This window comes from Phyllostomus hastatus, unplaced genomic scaffold, assembly GCF_019186645.2.
Source record: "Phyllostomus hastatus isolate PE091 unplaced genomic scaffold, TTU_PhHast_1.1 phas_scaffold_129, whole genome shotgun sequence".
In the NCBI taxonomy this organism is placed as follows: domain Eukaryota; kingdom Metazoa; phylum Chordata; class Mammalia; order Chiroptera; family Phyllostomidae; genus Phyllostomus; species Phyllostomus hastatus.
The window spans coordinates 19,960,788-19,983,821 of record NW_025334009.1 but is presented as its reverse complement, the minus strand read 5'-3'; the positions used below and the strand labels follow the sequence as shown (position 1 = coordinate 19,983,821).

Genomic DNA, 23,034 nt, shown 5'->3' with positions numbered 1-23,034 from the left:
CAGATGGTATGTTGGCAATTTACAGAGCTATAAAGTTATTTGGAAATCCTAATATTTTCTACCAAAATGTTCTGTGAGTGATGGATGAACTAAATTAAAAAGCCCTTGCTTTTTAGAGTTAAATACATTAATTGGCAAGTAGGCTGCAGGGACTTCCTGATCCGCTCGGGCTACATTAACTCCTTAAAAGAAGAGAGGACATGATTTCTAATTCGGAGTGGGAATTTTCTTCATGAATAAGAGCGAGAGAAGGAGGTCTCTTTCTTCCACCACCTTCATAATGTTTCTTCGGCTGAGATTTTCTCCATGTTCTGGTTCCTAGCACTAAAGAGACACACTTGAAGTCACATCTTTTTTCTGTACTACATCAACAGTGTCAGAGACCATGGTGTTGGTAATTAGGGTGTATTTGTGTGTGTGTGTGCGTGTGAGAGAGAGAGCAAGAGGGAGGGAGGGAGGAAGGGAGGGAGGGAGAGATCATGTTTTCTCAGACTCACTGAGTGCTTAAAAATACACGCATTTCAGACCAGAGGTTGCCAAAGTGCAGCCCACAGGCAAAATCTGGTCTGCCACCTGTTTTTGTACAGCCGAAAGCTAAGAATATTTTTTACATTTGAAAAGCTTAGGGAAAAAATCTGAAATCGACTATTTTATGACACACTGAAAAGGGGTAAAATCAAATTCCGTGTTTATGAGGAAAGTTTCCTCAGAACACCGCCATGCCCATTCATTTGTGAGTCGTCTGTGGCTGTGCTTGCCCTCCCGGGGCCGAGCTGTGTGTTGGGTGCAGAGACTGGGAGGGTTACATCTGGCCCTTTACAGAAGGAGGCGGCCAAGCTCTGGAATAGATGACCTAAGGCGTAGTTTACTAATGGAAGCCTTAGCCTTTAAAAAAGAAAACTTTATTACAACATTTATAGAATCATAAGAACTTTGGGGGAACGAATAGGTTCAAAACACAACTCTTCATTTTTGAAAGCTGAGAAGGAGATTATTAATAAGCCCTAGCTTCCTTCTTTTGTGGCAATGTGGATAATTAAAAGAAATGATATATATTAGTAATGTAAGTAACTTTGTGCTTCTTGTACACGCAATATACTCAAAACATTCTCTTTGCCCCCAAAATAAGGATAAAAGTAAAGATTTTCTTTTATTGTCAAATTAAAAACATAAACTAAGCCACATTCCTGGGCCACTGTATTGGTGTTAACAATTAAGGATTGTCCACAGAAGCGCAGTAATATTGGGAAATATGGCTACCTTATATAACTCGTTTGGAAAAAATGTCATTCTTTGCTAAGAAATACTGTGCTTAATTAATTCTTGCTCCTAGGAGGTCAACTTGGGGCACTCATTATGGCCTTAATTGGTGGTATAAATCCTGAGACCCGAGAGGAAAACACATTGGGTGGTTAGTGGTCGCTGGCCCTTCGGGTGAGCGTGCCCCAGAGCCAGCCCCATTTTGGAGAGTGACAGCTTCTGGTTTTGATGGCTTCGGGTCTGGCCACACTGATATTGGGATTAAAGGGCAATGCGCAATAAGAAAAGAAATGCAGTGACTCGTCCCAGTGTTTTGCATTAAACAGTGTGAGACAACCGACTACCTTCTGACTTGGAAAAATGGGTTTCTTTGAACTCCGGTTTTTCGTATTAAATTATATTCATTATACAGCCCATCTGGAATCTCCTGCCAGGCCAGAAATCATCTTACAGACATTAGCAAAAGGAAGTTAAATGTAATTTTTTTTAAATTGTATACTTTTCATTTCCATTTATTTCTTTCCCTTTTATTGGAGAAACCAGATGGAAAGGAAGGCAGGAGCCTCTCCCTCACTCTGGTTCCCTTCGGGACCAGAGGCAGAACATTCCTGGCTGCTGCTCCTCTCGAGCGCTGACTGGAGGTGATGATGGGGCTGTCTAGATTCCGGGGATAATTGCTGGAAAGGTCAGGAGTTCAGTTTGAAGCTCACACTGGATTGGGGTGCTGAGGTTTGGAGGGCAAGAACAGCATGGTGACGAACTTTTGGCTCTCACTGAAGTGGGTTGCCACAAATTATATTTGACAGTGTGGAAATGAAACTCGCACATGTCACATACGATGCAGTTCATTTTTCGTGTTCCAGTATTGCCTTGGTTATTTTGCTGGGAGTTGTCTGTTTCCTGGATTTTAACTTAGGGCAAAAAGGACCCCTATTTGCGGAGACGTTGGTCTGTCTGCAACTCTTTTCCTGAACCAGACACATCCACAAAAGTTACATACCCGAGGCTCCTACCGGGGACATGCGAACGTGTGTTTCCTGGTTCAGACGCGCGGAAATCTCAAACGTCAGCACTAGAAGGCACGTAGAGATAATTTCAAATGTGTGAAATGGAATTGCAAGAGGAGTTCAACAGCCTGCCTGGGGTCCCAAAGCCAGCTAGAGGCAGAGAGTAAAAGCAGCCCACAGTCCTTTGGACTTCCACTTGGGTGCCTTTTTTTTTTCCTGCCATCCCACTACCCTGGCACAGGCCATTTGGCAAAGGGAGTCATTCCCCCACGTGGCCCTCCACCCATTCATTGGAGCAAATATTTACTGAAAGCCAGATAAGGGACTGGATTTGGTGCTGAGGATACAAAAGAGTTATGACAAGCCTTCCACTTAACGAACTAATCAGAAAAGTCTACAGTCACTGTCTGCCTGTATTCTATCTACCATTTATCTGTCAGTTAACTGAAATGAATTCCTGAGTTGCTGTGTTTGGAAGGGGCATTTTAGATTCAGATAATGGGTAGCTGCTTCTGGCAACATACTGACATATCCTGTATCTATGGGCATTTCTTGATGATGGTCTTGGGGAGTCCAAAGGGAGGGGAGCAACTAGGGCTCATTGTAAATTTCTAGTACGGAATCTTGGTACCCTGTGTATAATTTTATTATAATCAGAGATGAGTAATTTTCTCATCTAAATATGTTTTCATCGTTCTAAATATTTTTTTTTTAGATTAGGACAGGGTCTTCACACACACACGAAGAGAATCTCATCCGTTCGATGTTTCTATGCTTTCCGACACACCTGAGATTTGGAGAACAGACGGAGGAGGATGACCCTCCTCCTCACTCACACACAACGGCTGCCTTTGTGCCTGGATGGTGACATGAAGTGTCTGCTGTCACCAGTTCCCTCAGCTAAAAGCTTCTTTAAGGAGAGCGGCTCCGTCTCGCCGTCGTTCATGTTTGACACGGTCATAGACACATCACAGACGTGAAGAGCGACTCCAGGTCTTCCCTGTTTTAGGAGTGTGTTAATGGTCCGTCCCCTAAATGGGCTACTTTGGCTTTAAATAATAGACCCCATTGCTTCTCTGTTCCTCAGCGTCAGAGATGGTTTCGCATACCACTCTCCACTTTCAACAAAGCAGATAAGGTATCAACACAATTAAAAGTGAAAAATAATCTGTCTGCTTCGCCGGTAGTGAATGCTTACAGAACACACACTGATACAATAGATTTTAAATAATTTATGTCCGGCACTTTATTTTTTTTTTCAATCTGTAAATGAGGACACCTAATGTGGAATGGCCAGCATGATACTCTATCCTTCCCCCATTAAGATAACAAGATGAGGGGCAATGATTCAGATTGGTATATTTTTGGAGCACAGTGTGTGGATAAAAATTAAAAATTAAAGGAGATGATGCGCTGAAATACTTTGGGTAAGCAAGCTCATAAAAGCCATTTGGAAACCTGAAAGTACAGATTAGTTCCGACTCTCCTTCGGAGGGACCCCTGAAAGCCCTTCCCGTTTTCTGGGCCAGGATTAAAGCGTTACTTTCGCGTCCCTGCCTGGTGTTTTCACGGGGCCTGTTCTAACGCTCGCTATGGTGTGATGCTCAGTCCTAATGTGTCTCTCCCAGACGTCTCTGCCCTGAACCAAGCACACTTCAGATGATGTTAAAAACAAATAGAAATTAATATGTGATTCATTCTGGCTTCCCCCTGTGGATGCGTTACATCTCACGTTACCAGGCTGATGGGATTCACAACTTATTTTCCAGGCCTGAGTCAGTGTCTGATCCAGTCCTGAAGGGCTGATCCGGCTGCTGGAACTCCCCTTGGCAGTAAAAAGCCTTGCCCCCGAGACTCCCCGAAGTCTAGGCACAGTGCTGTTCCCCAGCAACGAAACTGCTAAGCTGTTTACGAAAAGCCATTCCGCCGTCCTTTGGTGGCTAAATGGAGCTTGAAGATGATTTATGGGGGCCCGACTCTTTTCTCTACACCTGCCTGTGCACATCTTTTAATTACCCATTGGAGAAAACGCTGGGCAAAAATATCAGTCCCGAAAATGTGTGTGTTCCAAGGAAGAAGGCCAAACACAGCCAAGGAAATTTCCAGCCCTGTTTGATCTAAGGAGAAGAATTCCCCAGTTCCACGCACAGGCAGATGCTGAAGAGAGACTGGAGTGCTTTTAGATGAGTTCAAAATAAACACGCCCACCTGAGTGACCTCCTTTGTCCTTCTGGAGAAAATTAGAAGGGTGAATGAAGTGTCGTGGGATGACCATCTGAAAAGAGCAAAAATAGGATAAAACACCCTCCAAACTCCCAGTTGAGGCTTCCTGGCCCCAGGGGCTGGCTCTAATACCCCTTCTTCTGGAGCAGAGTATGACGTCAGGCACGGCCGCCCTTAGCAAGCCCAGCCGGGGCAGCAGAAAGCTGGGAAGTAGCCGCCAAGGAGAAAAATGTAATTTTGAGACAGGAAATACAAGAAGAACGTGCAGCTTTTCACTCAAGATATATAGTTCTTCTGTCTAAAGCCAGCAGTTTTGGAAAATGAAGCTAAGAGTTTAAAAATAAGGACTCTCTCAGGTTTTTCCTACAGGGCCCCTACATCCATTAGGCCACCTTTAATTGAAAACTGGAGTACAATCTAACTAATTGACAGGTACCTCTTTTATTACTGGAACCATCCCCCCCACTCCCCTCAACCCCCCCTTCTCTCCAGTGGAATCAAGAGGCTGCCATTGTTTTTAGCATCTAAAGTCAAGTATGAAAGGGAAAAGCAGAGAAGTAACACTTAAAACATTAATTGTGTGTATTCTGCCAGATTTTCTCTTATCAAATAGGTACAGAAAGTAGAAAAGTTAAGGTCCTCCAAACAGCAGTAGCTGCCGGAGTGTGTTTTTATATAGCATGGTGCTTCGGTGGAAGCTGTAATGTGCTAATTGCAGGCAAGTTCACGTTGTTTAAAAGAGCTGTACCTCTTGCTTTGGGGACCTATTTAATTTCAAGTCTTGGCACTGTGCTGACATAATATAGCAACTTAAATTTTAAAGATCAAGAAAGGGGAGCTGTGGGTGAAATTTGAGCTTATTTCTTGCTAATTTGGAATCAGAGAGAAGGAAGGTTGGGATAAATCACGAAGTTAGTATTTCTGTCTGAATTTACGATATTGGAATTTCACTATTGAAAATATAACTTCCTTTTTCCCTTTCCTTATATTTAAGGAATTTTGCTGGTGGTTATACTTATTGAATTTCGGTTTCTATGTGGACCTTTCATTTCCTCCCTTCCCTTCTTCACAGAATCTCCGTCTGATTCTTAAAAGGCAAAATAACTTGCAACATGTTATTTTAATTATAAACACTGCTCATGTTTCATCACAAAGATGATTAAGATACAGCCCTGCCTGCAAAGGACTCCAGTTTTGAAGAACAATGAGACACAAAGATCAATCATTGCAATGTTGTAGAATAAATGTAGAATTTATAACAGGGTGTGCTAGAATGGCAGGTCGGGATTCACAGGTGCCTGACCCCTGTCGGGGGCTACATCTTAGGGCAGAGCTGGCGTGAACCCAAGGATAAGGCAGGGAAAGGACTTTTGAGTTATAGGGAACAGCATGTATAAAGGCACAGTGGAGAGAGAGAACAGTCTAGGTTGAGGGGGGGGCTGTGCAACTTTGAGGGGTGGGCGGGCTCTGAACCATTCTGTGGACTTGGGATAATGCATTGTACCAGATCTTAGCCTGGGGACACCATGGCTCTTCCATACAAGGACAGAATCCATTTGGAAACCCGGAGCTTCAGCAATATTTTCTCAATAAACTGCTAGCGAGATTTCTGTGCTGTCGGAGCAGAGAAGCAGAAGGCCACATCCAGTGAATGCCTGTGATTTTCCTTGTCTGGCCCTTGAAGACTTACATGTGATTGCCTGACTGGCTTCCCTTCTCCTACCCATACTTCCTCTCTGATTTCTTCCTTTTCACTTCAGATTCAGGATGTGACCCTGTTTTAAGCGAGTGAGAAAAACTCTAGTGAGAAGATTCCAGAATGGCACTGAAAATTAAATGAACTTGGGAAAAAGTACAGCATATTGTGGACAACCATATTTTTCTTTTCTACTTTAAGTCCTTTTTAACATCATAAAACAATGCCAAGTACATCATAATTATTGGTGCCTGTGAAAGGCCTTTGAATAATGTGATATGCAGTTGCTATGGTAATGTACGTTGTCATCAACCAGCAGTTATGACAGAGCTAAGTCCTGGCTTTGTTCATGGTGAAATGTTGCATACCAAACTTCTAAAAGAGGTTTAAAAATTCATGCTTGTCTGCAGAGTTTAAGTATATATTGGAGCACGTTTTGGCTCTTTTTCCTTCTGCTTTCTGCTTACCTTTTTATCCCCTCTTCAGTACAGATGAGGATCTTTAATTTGGATCCAGACAAGATTTAGTAATTAATGTGCAAAGCAGCTGGGGTCTGCGAACTTCTGGGTCATGGCTTAGGAGCTATTTTGGTACATTTTCTGAGTAAAATAATTGAGAATTAAAAACACTTAAATGCATTGGCTTCTTGCCCTGTTATATTTAGAGTACTCCTGATAATAAATCGGTAACTATGGGTTTCACCATGCAAGGGCACAAAATAAGTGACCCAAGTAATCTAGAAAACAGATGTCTTTAGTTGGTTTAAAGTAAATTCTCAAGACCAGATTTCAAGAAAGCTATGTGGAGCCCAGTGAAATCCATTTTAGTGGTTTTCTGTCTTAAGTTTTTCTTTCCGCCATATCTCAGAGACTCAACTTCTTGAGAAGAGGGGAAATGGGCCCAAGATACTCTATTTATAATATTTAACCTGCTGTATGGAAGTTTTTTTGGATAACAGATTAACTTCTCCATCTCCTAGTCTTCACCGTATTTCTAATTCACCCTTTTTTTAGACGACTCCCAAGTGGGGGTCAGAGGCAGCAGGAAGGTCTGTGAATGAGCTTCTGGACACCCTCCTGAAATTGCACCTCAATATATATGCTATTATGGAAAATTTTATGTAATTCTGAAAAAGTTTTCTGTATTCTCCCTGTTCCTCCCAGCCCCCTCCAAAGTCCCTTATACATGTGGGAGGTCAAGTCCAGTAGTAGAACATAAAATGCCTCCTGAACGGTTTTCTTTTCTGGCTCTTGCTGGGGTCATGGAATTGCTCAGAAGCTTCCAGGCAGGTCGTACAGGGACGGTGTGATTGTGGTAGACTCACTTAGTTCTGTCTGATCGCAATCTTAAAATTAGCTTCGAGGTCAGCCAGAGGCAAAGAGAGACTATGCAAGACTTCCACATCCTCACGAAGGAAAAAGGTTGGAACCCTTGGCTATGCATGGTGTTCTGGAGCCAGGACTGGCTTCTTACTTTGGGAGAACCAGTGCAAAAGGAAAATGTGTGCCTCTTGTTCCAACGCTGCAGAATTTCAAGACAGCGGCAGCAGAGCAATAAACCATGCACATGGTCCTTCTAAGTACAGGGGGACCTGAGCGGCGCTGCAGGCTGCATGCTCCTTCCTGAAGCTGGCCCTGCTCGTGACTGGTCCCTCCACTTTTTTAAAGCAGCCAGTTTAGCTATTCGTGTTTACTTGCCTTCGGAAACTCTCTACTCCCGAATTTTGTTTCTAGACTATGGGCCACAAAACCTGATGGGTTAGCCACCTACCCATGAAGGGTTATAATAATCAGACCTGTATGATAGCTGGTCACTTCAATATATTATTATTTTAAACAAGGTCATGTTTTGGTAAAAAAAATATTTTTACCTACCTTAAAAGATATTTTATCAAACGAATTAATTGGTCTTACTATCGGTTTTCAGCTGATATTACCTGGATAGCATTCCTCTAAAGGACACTGTGACCGGAATGTACTGGCCCCTGTCCTTCCTGGGACATGTAAACTTTGGAGGTCTAGCCCCCCATCTCTGATGCTGTGAGTTCAGGTTCTCAGTTAAGAACACAGACCACCTTTTTATTGGTATTCCCAGGGAGTTTTAATTAATTGGGGATTAAAAGGATTGAGAGCATTGGCCTCTGGGTCTAACAAAGGTTGGGCTCTCAGGGGTTCACCTGACAAAGTCCAGGAAAATGCCGTGATCACACTCTTCCGGAAAGATTAGTTCCCACGGAGACCATGTTTTTGCTAAATCTGTAGCCCTTGCTTTCTTTCCAACCACATTTCTAGGCATCTCCCAAAATAAAAAGGCTTGCTTTTCTTACGTAGGCAAGAGTGAACCTGCTAAGGAAACTTCGGGTCCAAGGAAGCTGAAAATCCCAGGCCTAAAATACATGGCCAGGTTCCAAGGCAAAGGACAGAAGAGACATTCTCCCAGTTAGCAGGCAAGAGGCACTATAGAATCATGGACCTTATTGAAGCCATGGCTGTTGAACGCCAAGCACTCGGTCTTTACTGGTGTCCTTCCTGCATCTTTACTGATTCTCAACAGTGGGACTTTGTCCTGGTGGGGATTTTTTCTTTTCTTTTCTTTTTTCTTTTCTTTTCTTTTCTTTTCTTTTCTTTTCTTTTCTTTTCTTTTCTTTTCTTTGTCTTTGTCTTGTCTTGTCTTTTCTTTTCTTTTCTTTTCTTGTCTTTTCTTGTCTTTTCTTGTCTTTTCTTTTCTTGTCTTTTCTTTTCTTTTTTCTTTTTTAACAAAAGTAAACAACTCTAAGCCTCTATCCCTTGGGAAAGCTCAACTTCTCAACTTTCTTGTTTGGAGTAGGAATCTCACCTTGTTTTCCTTTTTGTGGCTCCGAGCGTGCCCCCCTCCCTGGCTGGGCTGGCTCTGTGCTCCCAGCAGTACCTTCATGCCTACCCTCCTGGGGCAGGAGGAAACTCTCGGTTTGTCGTCAGAATAGTAGGCTGTTTTTCTACTTTCTCCCTCCCTCTCACCCATTGTCTTCCAGTGGGGTGAAAAGGTCTTTACTTTTCTCTTTCTCCCTCCCAAATCTTGCTATTAATAACTTTTCAGACATTGTCACGCATAGACTTCCACTTGCTCCAGAGGGTGTTTCTTGTTTGTTTAAGGCAACGTGTTTCCTGGTCTGAAAACTGTGTTTCCCAAAGTAGCTGTGATGGGATTATTCCATACCCCTCTCCTACTGGCAGCATCTCTGCTCCTGGCTGGCGATGGGAACCGTGGCTCTGTGCGGACCTGGGGTCGGGCCTCGGTGCGCTCCAGCCTGTGGCCAGGGTGAAGGACGCACTCTGCTCAGGCAGCCACCTGGTTATTTTGTGATTGAGATGGGATTGAAATCTTTTCCTTTTAATGACCAAGGCAAAGCCACCGAGTCAGAGAGAGTTTCTTTCTCTTCTTTCACTTTGGAAGGAGAAATTACCCTTTTGAACTTTGTATGGGATAGAAATTAACTCTGCAAAAGCCCAGTGCAAACAGATGTCCTTCCCACACTAGTTTTTGGGTGATTTTTCTCCTGATCCAATGCTTTTTATGACTAATATGGTGCCAAGTCGCTTTTTTTTCTAGCAAAAAAGAAAGAAAATAGTTTTTACTTAGTGCCTTTCTTCAAATGATCGTGACACATTCTGCATATGTGAAACCTGGTGTAAGTGTTTCTAATGCTAAAAAGCAACTTCCATTCAAAACACTGCAGTATGAATTCTCTCAAGCAACCTTATAATTCAGTAGGAGTCAACAGATTGAAACGTTGTTGCAGAAATCAAATCTTGGAGGCAGACCACAGTGTGGTAACTGCAGACCGAGGGTTAGGGTTAGGGGTATGGGTAAGGTGGAAGAGGGCATAGGGGGCATAAATGGTGATGAGAAAAAATTAAAAAAAAAAGAAATCAAGGGTTCTTAGGCTATATTTCTTCCTAGATCCTAGGGCAGGCTAGGGTTTTCAGGTATTTGTACTGATATTCAGAACTCACTCCCTACTTTATTATGTAGAAAATAACAGCATGATGAAATCAGCGATCCATAGCTTCCTGGACAATCTTGGTAGAATATAGTTCTGACCCTAACTGTCTCCTGCACGAAAGAGTATGTGCCTCTCCAGTAGGTGCCTTGTGTGGCCTTCATGATCTTCCGCAGTCTGAACATCAGTCAGCTCTTCCACACACACATACACTCTCATGGTCCATCCCCATTATTCACATCTCTGCCAGCATGGACCACTGGTGCTGTCCTGTACTTTCTCACAACCTCTGCTGCTCACCCATAATGGTAAAAGCCTGCTGTTCAAATCTCATCCCCTCTTTAGAGCTGGGATCAAGTGCCAGTTCCCCACCAAGACCTTTGAACTCCTATGGCCTGTACTCAGTGAATATGTTCTTTGTGCCAACTATGTGCCAGGCACTATCCTGGGTACTTTTTAGCTTTCTGCTTCTATTAAACTTCTTAATACACTGCTTGGTGGCATCTGCCACAGAGTGTTCACTTGACTTATTCTTGGTAGATTGAGAAAGAGCAGAAATCGTGCCTCAAACAGTTGACCCTTGAAGAATATGGGGATTAGGGTCATGAACCCACGCATGCAGTGGGAAATCTGAGTATAACGTTTGACTCCCCTAAAATTTTTAATAGTCTACGGTTGACCAGAAGCCTAGCTGATAACATAAACAGTTAATTGACACCTATTTCTTATATCATATGTACAATATGCTCTATTCTCACAATAAAGTAAGCTAGAAAAAATAAAACATTATCAAGAAAAGTGTAAAGAAGAGAAAATGTATCTACAGTACTGTACATATTTATTTTTAAAAAATCCATGTATAAGTGGACCCATGCAGTTCAAGCCCGTGCTGTATAAGGGTCAGCTGTACATCTCAGTATGCCCAAGAAAGTTTACCACCTTCACTCCAGTTAATTGGCATTGAGGGAATGAACCAGTACATGAATAAGTAAATGTGGACAGAGACGGCCTTTGGACTCATGAGGCTGCCTGCCTATTCACAATACTCTGTGTCGTTCAGCATTTCAGAAGTGTTCCATCCTATTTGGGAATCTTAATTTGGACACATAAAGTATATTGAAAATCGTTCAGAAGAAAGCTTTAAAGAAAGGGGCTTCATCCACAATTGTAGATACCATTCGTGGGGCACTCGCTATGCATTGGACAAGGGGCTAACATTTCACAGGCATTCCCTAATTGGGTACACTCAGTAATCCCACAAGGCAGGTATTTTTATTATCCCCATTTTACTGATGAGAAAAACTGGGGCCTTAGTGTAAGTCACTCAACATCACACAGATAGTAAGTGACAGAGTCAGAGTTCGAATCCACCTGCGCCTGAACTAAAGCCTAATTCTCAATCAGCAAGCTAGTATCTAAACTGATAACAATCACCCTCTGTGGGAGAAATTGGAGAATATGATGTGTGATAACATCTGAAAACTAGAAGGTGAAACAGGCCCCACGAATAGAAAAACAAATTACAAGAATTAGAGCGATGATTTGAGAGTATTAGCAGAGAGAGTATTGCCCAACTTAATCTCTCATCAAAATACAAAGGGAGTGACGTGAGCCACTTTTATTGTCTCCATGGTCTCTGTGGCTTGGGGATTTGAGACTAATCCATCAAGAGAATTATGAACTTTAGGTTTTCAGGTATAGGAGAGAATATTTAGTTTTAAAAGAGACTACCATTCTTTCTGATTCAGGATGGTTTCTGCACTGTAGACAATAGAGGATTTGTTAGAACAATGGTTCTCCCTCCCCTCGAGGGGACACAGAAGTCATCTGAGTGAGTTACAGGCCTTCCACGATTAGTGCTAAGGGACGAACTGTGAGCCAGATGGCTCTAATGCATGTGTGGCCTTCTCTACCGTGTGAGTATTTTTGTCCCTTTTGAGTTAGACCCTCATTCTGTGATAGTGAGAGCAAGATCACAAGGTAAGGAAGGGTGAAAAAAATCCACGATTAGAAAACACTTGACTCACTTGGTGATGAAGATCTATCTTCTTTTTCTAGGTAATTACAGTGTTAATTGTGCTACTGGCTTTGACTCTCACAACCAACAGATGGCATGATTAATCAATAGAAGCCAAGATTCGACAACAAAAGTCATAGTTAACCAACCCAAAAGTCATGGCTAATTAATAGGAGTCGTGACTAACCAACAGAAGTTATGATTAACAACAGAAGTCATAGTTAATCAACACAAACCATGGTTAACCAATAGAAGTCCTGACTGACTAAACCTCATTACAACACAAATCAATGGGTCTTTTATTAACCTTGGAGAAATCTAGTTGCTTATTTTCTTTTTTATTTCCTATGCGCCATTTATTCAGTTTTTCCAAAGGCAATATTTGCATATGCGTAGTACAGTCACATTGCTTGCCTATATTCTTACAGGCAGTATCTTCCTCAACAAACACATAACTATTGAAGAGTTTTTATGGAAATAAGGTATAATACACCCAGGACTATCCATCTGGCTTTGGTTATAGCTAGGAGTTCATGCATGCATGCATGCATTCATTCATTCATTCATTCCATCAGCATTTATTTATTGACTATCTACTGTGTCAGGATCTGTCCCAGTCCTGGGGATATGTACCAACACAATTTTATTAGGTGCTGACATATTGAAATACTTTCCTACCAGTTGTTTAGTAGATATTACCTTGAGCCTTTCCCTCCCTTTCCCCAAGCCCACTGTCTTGCATCCAGAGAAACCATATTATATATTGTTCCAAGACCATATTGGAGCCCACTAACCTGCCCAGTTTAGTTCTGGGGAGCTGGCTCCCATTTCCATTTTTTCCCCCTGTCAGGGAGGCCTGGATCCCAGCAAGGAAGATGTCACATTTGGTGGTGGTACCTGAATGTGGAAACACAGGATGCCTACTGAGCTCCCTGGGGCTGTAACCACTGGCCACAGGCCAGCATTCCCCTATGCTGCCCATGGAAACTCTGAAGTAGATAGTAGCATTGTCTAGTGTTTGCAATGTCATACTTAAGTAGTCGTAAGGAGAAGGAAAAGCAAAATACCAGTGTGGCCTAGAGGAGGACGCATTTGTGTGTGCTTGTCTCTGTCAGAGAGGGCTTCCTGGATGAGGTGATGTACACCGTGAAGACCTGACAGGAGTTTTCTGGATTTGCTCAGAAAACGATGTTCCAGGAAAGTGAACGAGTAAAATTGCAGTTTCAGCAACCGAAGACTTGGTGTCAGAAAACCAGACCCGAAAACTTTCTGAAAACTTACAGCCATGAGCTTACGGGTCAGTTAGCAAAGTGTCCCACCTTCAGCCCAGCCACCTGCATCTGCCTGAAGTCCCTCACGGGGGTGTTGTGATGATGCAGCTCCGAGACTATATGAAAGCCCTCATCCAGTGGGTGTCTGTTCAGCCCCAGGCTGCTCCCCAAGAATTGCCGTTTTGCCCACACAGGTGGAGGATGTCTCCTTCCTTTAGTCTTTCAGCACCACCTCCTAGATGGCCATTTTCTTTGTCCGCAGAAATGCCCTCATTCTCAACTCTGAAGCCACCCCAACTCATCACTACCTGGTATGCTCAGTCATTGGAATCCCAGAAATTTATGGCTGGAAGGGATCTTAGAAATAAACCACCTAGTCCCCTGGGGTTGTGACTTGCCCAAGGCCACACAGTGGTAATGAAGAGGATGGCAGCCCAGCACCGTGACTCCCCTGTCTTCCTCTTCCGCCTCCCTCCTCCCTCCCCTTGGGCTGCTCTTCCAAATGGGACCAAATCCTTCCTCATTGTACAAGGCCTGTCCAGAAAGTATCCAGTCATGTGCTATGAAAAATAGAGGCATTTCTTGAAGAAGATCCAAGATATAAGAAACATTGAACACAGAATAATGACGCCTCAGTGCCTATCATATTTTCCTGAATCTCATCAACGGTCTGAAGTCTCTTCCCTTTCAAAGGTGACTTTAGTTTTAGGAAAAGCCAGAAGTTGCTCGTCAGCCAAATCTGGGCTGTAGTGAGGGCTGACTTACCTGGATGAGTTGATGTTTTGCAAAAATAAACTCTGCATGAGATGTGATACATGAGAGAGCACATTGTCATGATGGAGCTGCCAATCACCAGTTGCCCACAGCTGCGGCATTCTGAATCATCTGATAGTTTCCTTGGAGGAATGTTGGAGCTTAACACAAAATCTGATGCAAATTTGTTACTCTACTTGTTCAGTCATTTTTTTAAAGATTTTATTTATTTATTTTTAGAGAGGGATGGGAGGGAGGGAGGGGGAGAGAGAGAGAGAGAGAGAAACATCAATGTGTGGTTGCTGGAGGTTCTGGCCTGCAACCCAGGAACGTACCCTGGCTGGGAATCGAACCTGGGACACTTTGGTTCCCAGCTCGCGCTCAATCCACTGAGCTACGCCAGCCAGGGCTCTTGTTCAGTCATTTTTAATGCAACGGCCACACAGTATACATGCTCACTCGACTACATGTACCACCCCCACTGACTAGAACAGTGAAGTCATCAGTGTTCACACATGCTCATTCCAGGCCACTCTCCTTGGCTGGCTGGCAGCTTACGTCGATGCCACACAAACCATTCCCATTATGTTAACAAAGGCTGGACCTTTTCCGGACAGACCTCATATACTGAGCTTTTCAATCTTTTCTCCTCCAGATGTGTCTCTGCCCATCTACAGCCATCAAAAACTATTACACTTGAACACAGTCCATCCAAAGCCCATTTTTACCTATGGCAAGTTTGGGGTTACAGTTTTATTTCCCAGAGTATGAGGCTCCCAGTTTTAAGTGGGGTAGATTCATGGCTTTAAATCACATTGAATTACATAGTAAGAAACTTGTTCATTTTTCTCTGAATTCTCCCAAGAGAAAGTCTCAGATCAGTGCTACTCTGTCCCTAAGGCTTGCTCAGTCCCCTTTTCAGCAAGGACGGAGGAGGCCGGGGCTCCGAGCCCTCAGCAGACCCAGTGTCCGATGAGAGTGAAGTAACACCTGATTATGGTTGGGTTTGACTTGCGTTTTATTTTATGAATGCCTCCTCGTATTGACAGATGGAGCTGGTTTTCCAATTAAGCTAGAGTTTAAAAGTTTCCATTTAAACGGTGTTAAATATAAAAAGAGTCAACCTAAATAAACACATTAAATAAGGCTTAGGTGGCGTGGGGCTATGCCCCCAGATCCCCCCACACGCTGGGTCTTCAAAGCAGTGGCCTGAGCAAAGGCCTGTTACATTGTTACATCGTTACATCGTTTTGTGTAACACTTCACAGCATCTGCAAGGGGGAAGGAGGGCTCGTACAATGTAATCCTCTCTTTGGCCTCACAGGGCATTTCTGTTTACCCAACCCATGTATAAAAATACCTCACCGTATATAGTTTAGTCAGCAAGTATCCTACCTGAGTGGAAATGATTTACTGAAACTTAGACCTTCTCCTGAAATCCAGCCAAAAACCTGATTTGGAAAAACCAAGACGTGCTATTTGGTTTCTTGCCGTCATTGTTACCGAACCACCCTGACTGGATAATTAGTGACACATAAAGTTCTCTAATTCTGTCTCCTGTCACCCGCCCCTTGTGAGGGTGTTTTTTCTCTCCTCCACGATCACGCACTAGGAATTTGCTGAACTGGATATTCAGTTTTTAATGAACAGAGGTCACCTTTGCCCGGAGCTCCCTGGCTTTGCTTACGCTGAAAAGACTGGGTCTTCCACTGGGTCATTTTTTCTTTGGCAAGAGCACTGTGGAGTTTTGGTACATGCGTGTGTGTGCCTCCGGCAGTCAAGAAGGTCCTGCAGGGACTTTTTTGCAGGAAAGGATATGTTTTGAGGCGACCACTCTGCACAGATTCTTTGAGGGTTTTGAAGTATTTGTAACCTGTCATTTTAGATTCTGAGCGTATTTGTAGCTCCAGCGGTACAAAAATAAACTGTGTTTTCTTGGAAAATGTGTGTGTCTGGGATGTGACAGCAGCAGCAAACTTCATCAACAAGATTTCCAGGCGTTTACAGTTGAAGCATGCCAGTAAAAGTATGTTTATTTAGACAGTAAAATCCTAGGGTGCCCACGTAAATATCCCAAACAATGTGTGTTACAGGAGCTTTCTTTGCTAATGTGCTTTAGCTTTGAATGTGTTTCGTTCTGGCTCCTGGAGTGTTAATGGATTACCGGGAAAGTTGAACTCAGATGGTGAGTCTTATTTGCTGTTCAGCACATGTTAGTGGGATGTTTCTTCCATTCAAGAGAATTGTCTCTGATGTAGGTAAATGTTACATCACAGTTGTAAAACTCTTTGCTTTTAATACTCCTAACAACTCTGGGGTTTGTGCTGGGCAGTAGAAGAGAGAAAAGGCAGCAGGTACAGCCTACACCCCCTATTCGTTCATCCGTGCGTTTAACAAGCCTCACCGGTTATCTGCCGTCTGCAAAGCTGTGTGATAGAAACAGGGAGGACAAAGAGAGGGCCAGGAAACTGTGCTCAGGGAGCCAAAAGCCTGCTTTACTTCCTCGGTGTTTCACAAAAATCAGGACAAATTGCTTCTTTTGTCAACATATAGTTTTCAAAGAGTTAAAAAACAGTAACTCATCCCAATGTTCAGCAAGCACACATTAAAGACTTATTTAACTCAATAATGAGGGGATCAGCAGGGTAATAAAGCTGGTGCAGAGGAGGATACCAGAAAGATATCTAGGTAGATGGACAGGTAGGACACATGGACAGACAGACGGATGGAATGAAAGGAGAAAAGAATGCTGGAGTAAGAGTGCAAAGTTAAGTGCGAAACTGGTTAACATTGTCCTACAAGGCAATCAAATAGTAACTTGGGGGAGTAGTATATGCCTACCAAGCAGAAATCCTCTGAGCCTATACTAGGCAAATATCATTTTGTTACTTTCTAGTCATCTGCAACCCTTACAGAGTCTGGGCCCAATCAGTGGTAAAGAGCAAAGCACAGAAAGTTACATTTGTCAAGAGTGTTAGATGACTCAGGTGAATTTGTCACTCAGTGCTGCAGTGCAGTGCTGCCCACTGGAACCTTCTGCAGTTAGGAAATCGTTGTGCCCATGTGCTGTGCACTGTGGCGGCCACTGGCCATATGCGGCTGGTGCGCATTTGAAATGTAGCTAGTGAAAATGAGGCATGGAAATGTTAATTTTATTTAATTTTTATTACCTTTGATTTAAATAGTCATGTGTGATTAGTGGTTATTAGATTGGAAAGACAGCTCTAATATGCCATTAAATGGGTAGTCATATTTCTGTTTTGTTTTCTGGATAATTTTTTCTTAAATACTTTGTAAATTACATCATATTTTAAATATTCTAACAGGAGTTAAATATGTAAAAGAACTCAGAGAAGACTCCTTTGAAAAGGCCTAATCCTGTCTCTAATCAAATAACTTCTTTTGCAGATATGGTGCCTCTTTTATTGGGTTTCTTGAGAGTGGACTCATCGGAAACCATTCTGGCCGGCAAGGCAACCAACCGCTTATGAAGTTAGCTTCTTTGGAGGGAGCCCAACTCTGCATTTTGTTTTCCAACTGAATCAGCTTGGTATTAATTTCCCTTAGCAAGATAATAACAGTCATGTCTAGTTTTGATTAAAAGGGGCTCTCTGGTTTGCAAAAAAAAGGGAGAACTATTAATATTTTACGAGGATTTTAAGGCTTAAATAAGTCAACGTTTCTGCTGCCATCACTTCATTATTCAAGATGAGCAATCAATGCATTGATAAGGCTGGCTGCGATTTCTCTCGAAACTCAGTCGTCTCACTCGGTTTTCTCGTCTCGCTTGCTTGTTTGCAGGGGTTTTTCCGCAGAAGTATTCAGAAGAACATGATTTACACTTGTCACCGAGATAAGAACTGTGTTATTAATAAAGTCACCAGGAACCGATGCCAGTACTGTCGACTCCAGAAGTGCTTTGAAGTGGGAATGTCCAAAGAATGTAAGTGGAGTCTTAAAATTTTTTTCCCGTTTGCCTTATCTATAAATACGGTTTGCTCAGCTTCCAAAATCGAGTCGCAGGGGACGTCAGCATGTGGAATTCAGACATGACACTAATGATATATTGCCAAGAGCAGGTGTAAACAGAGATGACATGAAAATAGAATAACTGTGGGGATTTTTCAGATAAAACTTGAGTGGCAGTTGGTGAAAAGACAGGAGTTGGGTATCGTGGATGGCAGCTTTGTATTCCAGAGCCGTTACCAACTCTGTGCATTTCAGAGCCACAAGTGACTCAAACATACCGCGAAGCCACTCAGCGACTACACTTCCCCATGTTGACAATGGAAATGAAGAGTTTTGCCTGTGTTGGTGAGAATAAAATGAGATGAGAGGCATGAATATTGACAGTAGTGATAGTTTGCCCTTTTATATATGGGAGGAAATGTAAAGTTTTTGTTGTGGAAGAAACATGGAGAAATTTGGCACATCAGTATTTTTCCAAAGTTGATGTAGATTTTTTCCTCCCATCCCACCCCCTCTTCCAAACAATTACATGCTTTATTCATGCAAAAAAGAAGATTTCAGTAGATTAAAAAGGAGTGGATCATAAACATCTGATCATAGGGATTTGAAATAGGCATGCTGTAGTATAGGCAGAGGACAAAAAAACTTCATTCTTGCATTTTCTCTTTGGTGCTTTCCAATGTGGGGAGTAAGAAATTGACAGGCAGAAGGCTTGGTCCGGGCAGGCGTAAGGAAGGTGTTGGGGTGTGGGCTGGTGAAGCACTTAATGGGATTGCTGTTGCTCCATTCACCCCATCCCTTGGGGACTTGGTGAAGGCAGGCTCTGAGTGGGGCTCTCCACTGGCTGCTGTGAGGGGACTCTGGAGATGCCTGAGACATGACCACTGCCCTCTCCGAGTGTGGGCCAAGAAGCCAGGCATCTTAGCCACAACCTTGCAGTGGGGTTTTCAGACTTATCTCACAGGTTAAGGGCTCTTGGATTTTGGAATTGGGGAAAAGGTGGCCCTGGAGGCAGAGCCTGACTGGGGAGGGAAAGCCCATAAAACCATGCAGCATGGCCCTGTGGGGGCTCAGGAAGCAGTGGGCTCTCCGCTGGGAGCTACAACTTGGGGATGTTTCTTGGTGTCCTGCCCAGTGTCCTAACTGTACCCAGAGTTTAATTCGCTTTTCTGCCTCCTGGGTTTCTACACCTCAGGGAAAACATCGGGGCTGGGACCAACTCAATTGACTTAAGCCAATTAGCAATTTCTATGTCACAGCCACGGTCATGGGTTCATGGTGTGACATGTAACAAAGTCCGGTCCGATGAGAATGAATTCAAGACTCAGCCTTATGATGCATAAAATTAAAAAATGGTACATCAGACTTCATCCAAATTAAAAATGTCTGCTTTCCAGAAGATACTGTGAAATTAATGAAGAGACAAGCCACAAGCTAGGAGAAAATATTTGTAAACATCTGATAAAGGACTCATATCTAGACTATATAAAACCTCTAAAAATTCAGTAATAAGAAAGAAAATAGCCCAATTATGAAAAATAGCCAATCCCCTTCAAACATGCCAAGATTATGCAAGGCAAAGATAGACTGAGGAGCTGTTCCAGATTGAAAGAGACATGACCACTAAACGCAATGCATAATCTACATTGGACCCTAGATCAGAGGTAAAATAGCTATGAAGGACATTATTAGGACAGTTAGTGAAATCTGATTATGGACTATAGATTAGAATATAGCATTGTATCAACTTCACACTTCCTGACTTTGGTCACTGGGCTAATTGTGTAGGAGAATGTCCTTGTTCTCGATGTCTGCAACTAACTCCCCATGGTTCAAGGGGGGTGTGTGTGGCAAGACAGACGTTCACTTAGCCCAGACTCCACATCCCCCAATTGATGAGAAAAGCATGATATCGACCTGAAATAGCCAGATTAGTCATAGGTTCATAGAGGCAAGTGGGACTCACAGGATGGTCATCCACTGCTCCACTTTCTGGTCTGCCATTCTGTAGACATGGATGTCACCCTGTAGTTCTGTGGGAGAATTTCAGTTCAGGCTGAAATTATAAATGAGTAAGCCAGATGTGGACTCAGGGAAAATCAGTACTTTTGCATTTATTTTGTGTGGGCTGGAGACCCATTTCCTGCTTACATTACTTAAAACCCATATCCTGCTGCTCTGTAAAAACTGGCAGCTTGGTTAGCAATTAAAAAAAATAATGTTTACACCCACAGGAAAACTCTAGTTTCAACCCTCAAGGAACCTATCACCTTAATCAGATTTAAAAATATAGAAATGGGAAGAAAATGGGATCATTATGCCCAAGTCCACAAAAATAAATATTTTCCATAGAAATTGAAGGGGGAGAAATAAACACTTGGAGTGTAGGGACTGAGGCTCTAATAGAATATTTTAAAAGTTGAAAGAGAAGGAAGCAGGAAAATAAGAGAATCAGTAACCATTTACATCACAATGTACGCAACTGAAAAGAACCCACGAATAATAGACTCGTGGAATGTTAGAACTGAAAAGGGATCTCAGAGATTGATTTTCACTCACCTCTCTCATTTGACATACAAGTACGCTAGGACCTAGAAAGGTGAAACGGGTTTCCCAGCAATCCCCAGCTGGCTAAAGACAGACCAAGATTACAGGGCATGCCTGCCACCTCTCCTTGTCCTGCTTTCTTTGCAATACCAAGATTAGCAAGATTTGCGTTCAATGCTAGCCCTAGGTTGGGACAATTTGTCAGTATGTGTCAGAGCTCTTTAGATGCAAGTAAGAGAAAACCCGGCTCAAAGTGGCATAAGGTAAAAAAATAAAACAAAAAAAAAATCAGCACAAGTAACAGTTCAGAGTAACACAGCAGGAACCAAGGGTTCCTGTTCCTTTTCAGGACACCGTTCCTGTTCATCTGTCACAGCTGTTTTTGCTATGTTGGTTTCGCTTCCAGGAAGATTTTCCCCAGTGCAAATAAAGATGACTACCAAGAGCTCCAGGTCTGTAGTCTACCCAGCAACAAGAGGGAGACGCCACCAGTGTCTAGGCACCAGTTGTGATTGGCCTCACCTCGGTCACATGCCCCTCTAGGAACCCATTGCTTTGGGGGGAGGAGGAGAGCAAGGGTAGAATACAGTGATTGACTCTGTCTGGGTCATGTGCCTGTCCCTGGGAGACAGGACTGTTTGACCTCACCGCAACCACATGGGCAGGGAGTGTGGGAGGAAGTGTTCCTCAGTGGGAAGTCAGAAAGATGGGAGTAAAAACTTCCTTGTGTCCACCAGGGTGGTCACACAATGCTCTTCCTGGTATATTCTTATTCTTTATGGGGCTGGGGTGGGACAGAAAAAAGGAAAGGGAGGGGGTGCGGTGGAAGGAAGAGAAAGAAAGAAACCTAAGAATCATAGTAGTAACGAACAGAAGGTGTTTCCTATGTGCCAGGCACTGAGTTAAGCTCTTTAATCCCATTTGACCCTCACAGCAACCCCATGAGGTAGGTTAGTTAAAATCCTTCCCCCTGCCCCTCTTTTTGGCAGACTCAGAAGCTGGGGCCCAGATAAGTTGATTAACTTACTCAAGGTAACACAGTAAGGGAATTGGGGCCCAGGTCGTAATATACACTGCACGCTATAAAAAAGAGCTTTTAAAACTCTTGAGTTACCTTCTCGGCTCTACTTTATTGCCAGTGGTTAATAAAACAATAATCACACTTCTTGCTCTACATGAGAGAGATAAGCCCTGGAAAATCATGGGCAAATTTAATTTTTATAGATCGAATATGGTTTTAAATGCATAGGGGGACTTACTGATAAAAGAAATCTTGTGGTGTGGCCCATCAGAAAAGCATGAGTATTTTTTCATTCTTCTGTTCTATAAGTGCTGGTTGGTATACCTTCTGTCTTCCAAGGGGTTTGTAAGGCTAGGGGAGCCCTTTTACCATGGAATAGCTATTTGTCAGAGCATGGAATTTGAAAACAGTAACAGCAAGTGAAAAAAATCGATTTTCAGCAGCGTTAAAAAGCAGTACAAAAATTTATGAAGAACTCGAGGAGGAGGCAGAGGAAGCAGAATGCCTCCAAGTTGAGTGATGAGCTTCTGCTGGTCGGGTGGAAGGCGAGTAGCCGTGTCAGCACAGGCAGGCAGGCACCCAGGCCCTAAAGTAAAAACAAGAACTAAACAAGAGGAACGATAAATGAAGACGTAAAATTTGGGATTGTGAAGGCGATGCCTGGACAAGCTTATGATGCAGATAAGCAGCTAATTGTCCACGATAAGGAAGGAGCAGGTGTGAGAGGCTGCTGCTCAGAGACTGTGGGAGCTTAGGAAGTCCGACAAAGGCCTTTGAGTCAGTTACAGAAACTCAAGTGAACAGTTCAAACTCTTAAGCCAGGGATCGCCAAAGTTTTTTTTAAGGACCTAATAGGAAATATTTTTGGCTTTCTGGGCCCTATCATCTCTTTGAATGGCTTGACTCTGATGTAGAACAAAAGCAGCCATAGGAGATACATAACAAACGGGTGTGGTTGTATTCCAATAAAACTTTATTTACAAAAGCAGGTGAAGGTCTGGGTTTATCCCAAAGGCACTAGTTTGTCTACTTCTGCTATAAGAGGCTCATCCAATGGCCAGGTATGCCAGTTACGGCTGCTCTGCGGTCTCATCTCCAGCTTCCACTCTCATTCACTCATTTCCTACCAACAGACGTCCCTGCTTCCAGTCATCCTGGACCACACTTGCCCACAAGCCTCATACCTCCATAATTTTGCAGAGGCTGTTCCCTGGAACATTGGGCTTCCACCTCCTCTTCTTCCTTCAATGGAGCCCCAGGAGCCTGCTGAAATATTACGTCCTCTTTGATG

At 43.1% G+C, this 23,034-nt stretch overlaps 1 protein-coding gene across 1 annotated transcript in view; it reads left to right on the top strand.

Moving 5' to 3' along the window:
* The window catches only part of RARB (retinoic acid receptor beta), a 161,049-nt gene that overhangs the window by 51,393 nt on the left and 86,622 nt on the right, over positions 1 to 23,034 (top strand). The window contains exon 3 of the mRNA XM_045857403.1: positions 18,008 to 18,149. Coding sequence (XP_045713359.1) covers positions 18,008 to 18,149 — 142 coding nt within the window. The remainder of the gene's footprint in view (positions 1 to 18,007; positions 18,150 to 23,034) is intronic.